Genomic DNA, 6,000 nt, shown 5'->3' with positions numbered 1-6,000 from the left:
AACACTTAAATGCTGTCTCTCGCTATCTCTCTCTTGACACTAACCAGTCATGCTTCAAGACGGGTCACTCAACTGAGACTGCTCTTCTCTGTGTCACAGATGATCCCCGTACTGCCAATGCTGACTCTCTCTCCTCTTCTCATCCTCCTAGATCTATCCATTGCCTTTGACACCGTGAACCATCAGATCCTCCTCTTCACCCTCTCAGGGCTGAGCGTCTAAGGATCTGCACATTCTTGGATTGCATCCTACCTGGCAGGCCGCTCCTACCAGGTGACTTGGAGAGGATCTGTGTCTGCACCACGTGCTCTCACTACTGGTGTCCCCCAGGGCTCGGTTCTAGGCCCTCTTCCCCTTTTCTCCATCATTTCCTCACACGGTCTCTCCTATCGTTGCTATGCAGTTGACACTCAACTAATTTTGTCATTCCCCCCTTCTGACACCCAGGTGGCGACACGCATCTCTGCGTGCCTGCCAGATATCTCAGATTGGATGTCGGCCCACCACCAATCTCAATCTCAATCTCAACAACATGCAGCTGCTCTGACTCCCGGGGAAGGCCTGCCCGCTCCAACAGCTCTCCATCACGGTTGACAACTCCACTGTGTCCCCTTCACAGAGTGCAAAGGACCTTGGCGTGACCCTGGACAAATACCCTATTGTTCTCTGCAAAACAGTGACTCGCTTCTGCAGGTTCATTCTGTGCAACATTTGTAGAGTACAACCTTTCCTCACACAGGGAGAGGCGCAGGTCTTAATCCAGGCACTTGTCATATCCCGTCTGGACTACTGCCGCTAGAGGGAGCTGTGACGTCAATGGTGGGCGTTAGTGGGATCGTGAGATTTTGGATGTTTCTTCCTCGATCTTGGAGAATGCCGTGTACTGAACACTACTGACTTTTCTCAGTCTCATCATGTTCCATGTTAATTCAGGTATGTAAATGCGCAAAAAGTGCAATATGACTCACAAAGTATTGACATAACATGGTTAACTACATAGTCCATGAATTTGGTGATGTTTGAAGGCAATTAAAATGAGTTTTAACTGGGCGAAAAACTGTTTTTAACAGAGTGAAAAACCCCTGCAACTTATCCAGAACACCGAGGCCCGTCTGGCATTCAACCTTCCCAAGTTCTCTCATGTCATCCTGCTCCTCCGTACACTCCATTGCCTGCCAGTCGAAGCTCGCATCCACTACAAGACCATGGCGCTTGCCTATGGAGCAACAAGAGCAGCTTAAATAAGATATCTGTTGTACTCCCCCTCCAAAAAATACAAATAAAATGCATTTGTCTTTTCCTACTAGCACTGACTTCTTTATTGAGGAAAAATGTACTTACTTCGACTGTGATATGTAGTTGTCTCACCTCGCTATCTTAAGATGAATACACTAACTGTAAATCGCTCTGGATAAGAGCATCTGCTAAATGACTTACATGTAAATGTAATGTGTTGTTAGCATAGCTATGCTTTAGCCATCAAAAGGGGTTTAAACCCATTCAGCTGAACTCACTACTGTGTGGACTGAGCAGTCAGGTTTAACCTAGCACATGTAAAGCCAACACTAAAACCGTAGCTAAGGTAAGTGACAAACGTGCAATAGAGCCTCTATTTCTATGATGGCTGATGTACAGTAAAACTCCAGCCCACATGTTGCAGGTGGTCCCATAACACCATTCTACAGTGCATGACAATATATTTTAGAATTCAATTGCCATGTATCAAACAAAAAAGTACAGCAATGCATATTAATTGATATTAATAGAGCAGTGCTTTTTTTATCTTGTTCAGTCGGTGATGTTTAATGTTCTCCCTCGGTTCTATTTCTTGTCAAATCAATTCAAAGACAGTGAGACAGTCTAAAATAATTGTATTGATTCATTTTTTTTTAGCACTAATTACAATTCTCATCAGTGAATGTATTTAACCAGAATGTAATAATTTACATCAGCTATATCTTCGCCCGTTGGATTATACAATATGTGCAGAAATGACCGTAACCAAACAAACATGGTAGATTAGAAAATATAGGAAAACAGAACATCCTGAGGAAAATGTGGAAGCATTTTGATACATAACTCCAGAAGAATCATGAAATAAAAAATATTTAAAAAATGTCAAAAAAAGAGAAGTATAAAAGTAATGATAAAATAAATAAAATCACCTGGCCCCTTGTTTTATTGTAAATTTAATATTGCTTGAGAAGAAAAAAAAATTGAGTAAATTAAACAGAACAAAAACATCTTCAAAGCTCTTTTATGTCCTGCACCGCAATTGTGGAACCAGCTTCCCCTGAAGCTAGGACAGCAAGAGTCCCTGCCCAACTTCCCAAAAACCCTACCTCTTCAAAGAGTACCTTAAATAATCCCACAACATCCATCCTCCCACTCCCCACAATAGCTTATTCCCCCTTACAAGCTCTGACTTTGCTGATAGCTACTTTATTGAGGAAAAAATTAACTTACTATGGCTTCGATGTGTGGTTGTCCACCTAGCTATCTCAAGATGAATGCACCAACAGTAAGTCACTCTGGATAACAACGTCTGCTAAATGACTCAAATATTAATGTGTGTTTCAATCAAGGTGGTTTTAAATATATTTTTCTATATTTTCCAACATTGTTCAAAACTGATATTTGTAATCAATTTACAATATGTTCAATCTTTAAATCTATACTAATCAGGTTTCTCGGTTTTAATAACACTTTTTTTATGTGAGGAATTCCCAAGAAGCCACCAGTGCCAAGAGCGAAACACTAGCACCTCACAGCAGCAGTATCTCCAGAGGTCCAGAGTCAAATGCTCTTTACACTCCAGTGGTTGCTGATTGAGGTGACCGATCATTGTGACGATATGTCATAGTAGTAATCCCTCAGTCTGGGCTCAACAACCGCAAATCCAGGCCTTTCATCCGCCCTGTAGGAGATAAACAAACGATAAGTACACAGTATAGTGTACTATACCAGAGCCATAGCATCAACAAGATGCCAGATAAGCAACAATAATATCCAGATAGTAATTTCCACTTTTGCCTCAGAACAGTTGTGTAAATTACTTAAATATAAATACTTTAAAATACTACTTAAGTAGTTTTTTTTTGGTATCTGTACTTTACTATTTATATTTTTGACAACTTTTACTTTTACTCCACTACATTCTTAAATAAAATAATGTACTTTTTACTCCATACATTTTCCCTGACACCTAAAAGTACTCGTTACATTTAGAATGCTAAAGCAGGACAGAATTATGGCACCTGTCAATATAACACTGTGTCATCCCTACTGCCTCTGATCTGGCAGACTCACTAAACACAAATACTGTCTCTGATCTGGCAGACTCACTAAACACAAATACTGTCTCTGATCTGGCAGACTCACTAAACACAAATACTGCCTCTGATCTGGCAGACTCACTAAACACAAATACTGCCTCTGATCTGGCAGACTCACTAAACACAAATACTGTCTCTGATCTGGCAGACTCACTAAACACAAATACTGTCTCTGATCTGGCAGACTCACTAAACACAAATACTGCCTCTGATCTGGCAGACTCACTAAACACAAATACTGTCTCTGATCTGGCAGACTCACTAAACACAAATACTGCCTCTGATCTGGCAGACTCACTAAACACATATACTGCCTCTGATCTGGCAGACTCACTAAACACAAATACTGTGCCTGTAAATGATGTCTGAGTGTTGGACTGTGCCTCTGTCTGTCAGTAGTTAAAAATAATACACAAATTGTGCGGTCTGATTTGCTTAATATACGGAATTTGATGTATAGCCTTTACTTTTACTTTGTATAAAAAAAATTATGTACTTTTTCTACCACCGTAATTACGTACAATTAAAACCAGATACTTTTAGACTTTTACTCAAGTAGTATTTTACTGGGTAACTTTTACTTGAGTCATTTTCTGTTAAGGTATCTTTACTTTTACTCAAGTATGACAATTGAGTAGTTTTTCCCACTACTGCCTCAGAATACAATATTGCTTGTAAATTATGGGATAGTTCTGCTATCTCCCTTTCTCCATTGTCATACTGTATGGACATTGTAACAAGGTTTAGGATTATATTTTCTTTCCACAGATAGGCTACAGTTTCTTCTAAAACCCTGTTCCAAGGTCAGTGTTAGATTTGACCTCCTAACCACTGAACCAGGGTTAGATATTATTCATACTCCTCATAGTTATAATTCCCTTCTGATTCCCGGGCAATCTGATTCCAGATCTGTAATTTGGGCTCCCATCCTCACTCACTTGTATGTCCAGCACTTCTTCATGAGGTCATACATCTCCGGGGGACAGTTGGGGGGGATGTCCATACGCTCACCATTCTCGATCATCTGGATCACCTCGTTTCCTTTCATGCCCTGGGGGAAACAGAGGGTGACATAATGACAACATTCACACACTGATGGCATACCAGACAGTGGCAGTCCCAAATGGCACTCTATTCCCTACGTAGTGCACTACTTTTGACCAGGGCGATAGTTTAAAAGTAGTGCACTACGTAGTGAATAGGGTGCCATTTTGGAACAAGTACATACACGTTGCAAAAGTGCTTTGACTGACAGCTACGACACGACAGGGGACTCAGACTATGAGATAAGCTTTCACTTAAGGTGTCATTATGTCAAATAAAGGCCAAGTTGTTAAGAGCACCTTCCTGATATTGAGTTGTAATGTACTTTTTAATTTGACCTTTATTTAACTAGGCAAGTCAGTTAAGAACAAATTATTATTTTCAATGATGGCCTAGGAACAGTGGGTTAATTGCCTGTTCAGGAAGAACGACAGATTTGTACAACTCGGGGATTTGAACTTGCAACCTTTCAGTTACTAGTCCAACGCTCTAACCACTAGGCTACCCTGCCGCCCATACTTTGTATGGTGACGTAATGTGTCTGTATGGTGACGTAATGTGTCTTGTATGGTGACGTAATGTGTCTTGTATGGTGACGTAATGTGTCTTGTATGGTGACGTAATGTGTCTTGTATGGTGACGTAATGTGTCTTATGGTGACGTAATGTGTCTTATGGTGACGTAATGTGTCTTGTATGGTGACGTAATGTGTCTTGTATGGTGACGTAATGTGTCTTGTATGGTTACATACTGTACCTTGTATGGTTTCATCCCTAGCGTGTACGCCTCCCACATCAGGACCCCAAAGCTCCACACGTCACTCTTACAGGAGAACTTGAAATAGTTCATACACTCTGGGGCGTACCATTTCACTGGCCACTTCCCATGGCCTTTTGCCTAGAGAACAGGGTCGAATCAAACATCAGGAAATTGATTAATCCTAACCCTCGAGAGCAGGGTCCAATCAAACATCAGGGAATGGATTAATCCTAACCCTAGAGAGCAGGGTCCAATCAAACATCAGGGAATGGATTAATCCTAACCCTCGAGAGCAGGGTCCAATCAAACATCAGGGAATGGATTAATCCTAACCCTCGAGAGCAGGGTCCAATCAAACATCAGGGAATGGATTAATCCTAACCCTCGAGAGCAGGGTCCAATCAAACATCAGGGAATGGATTAATCCTAACCCTCGAGAGCAGGGTCCAATCAAACATCAGGGAATGGATTAATCCTAACCCTCGAGAGCAGGGTCCAATCAAACATCAGGGAATGGATTAATCCTAACCCTCGAGAGCAGGGTCCAAGCAGGGAATGGTCCAATCAAACTTCAGGGAATGGATTAATCCTAACGAGAGCAGGGTCCAATATCAGGGAATGGATCCTAACCCTAGAGAGCAGGGTCCAATCAAACATCAGGGAATGGATTAATCCTAACCCTAGAGAGCAGGGTCCAATCAAACATCAGGGAATGGATTAATCCTAACCCTCGAGAGCAGGGTCCAATCAAACATCAGGGAATGGATTAATCCTAACCCTAGAAAGCAGGGTCCAATCAAACATCAGGGAATGGATTAATCCTAACCCTCGAGAGCAGGGTCCAATCAAACATCAGGGAATG

At 41.5% G+C, this 6,000-nt stretch overlaps 1 protein-coding gene across 2 annotated transcripts in view; it reads right to left on the bottom strand.

Annotated features, from left to right (window-relative positions):
• Window positions 1–1,854: 1,854 nt before the first annotated feature.
• Window positions 1,855–6,000, bottom strand: part of syk (spleen tyrosine kinase) — a 29,188-nt gene continuing 25,042 nt past the window's right edge. For both annotated transcript variants that reach the window (XM_064943548.1, XM_064943549.1), the window contains 3 exons: window positions 5,136–5,276; window positions 4,274–4,386; window positions 1,855–2,917 (listed from right to left, as the gene is read on the bottom strand). In XM_064943548.1, the coding sequence (XP_064799620.1) occupies window positions 2,842–2,917; window positions 4,274–4,386; window positions 5,136–5,276 (330 nt within the window). In that variant the 3' untranslated portion in view covers window positions 1,855–2,841. The remainder of the gene's footprint in view (window positions 2,918–4,273; window positions 4,387–5,135; window positions 5,277–6,000) is intronic.

This window comes from Oncorhynchus masou, chromosome 28 (genome assembly GCF_036934945.1).
Source record: "Oncorhynchus masou masou isolate Uvic2021 chromosome 28, UVic_Omas_1.1, whole genome shotgun sequence".
In the NCBI taxonomy this organism is placed as follows: Eukaryota; Metazoa; Chordata; class Actinopteri; order Salmoniformes; family Salmonidae; genus Oncorhynchus; species Oncorhynchus masou.
Note: the sequence above shows the minus strand (reverse complement) of the source record. Positions and strands in the feature narration are given on the sequence as shown.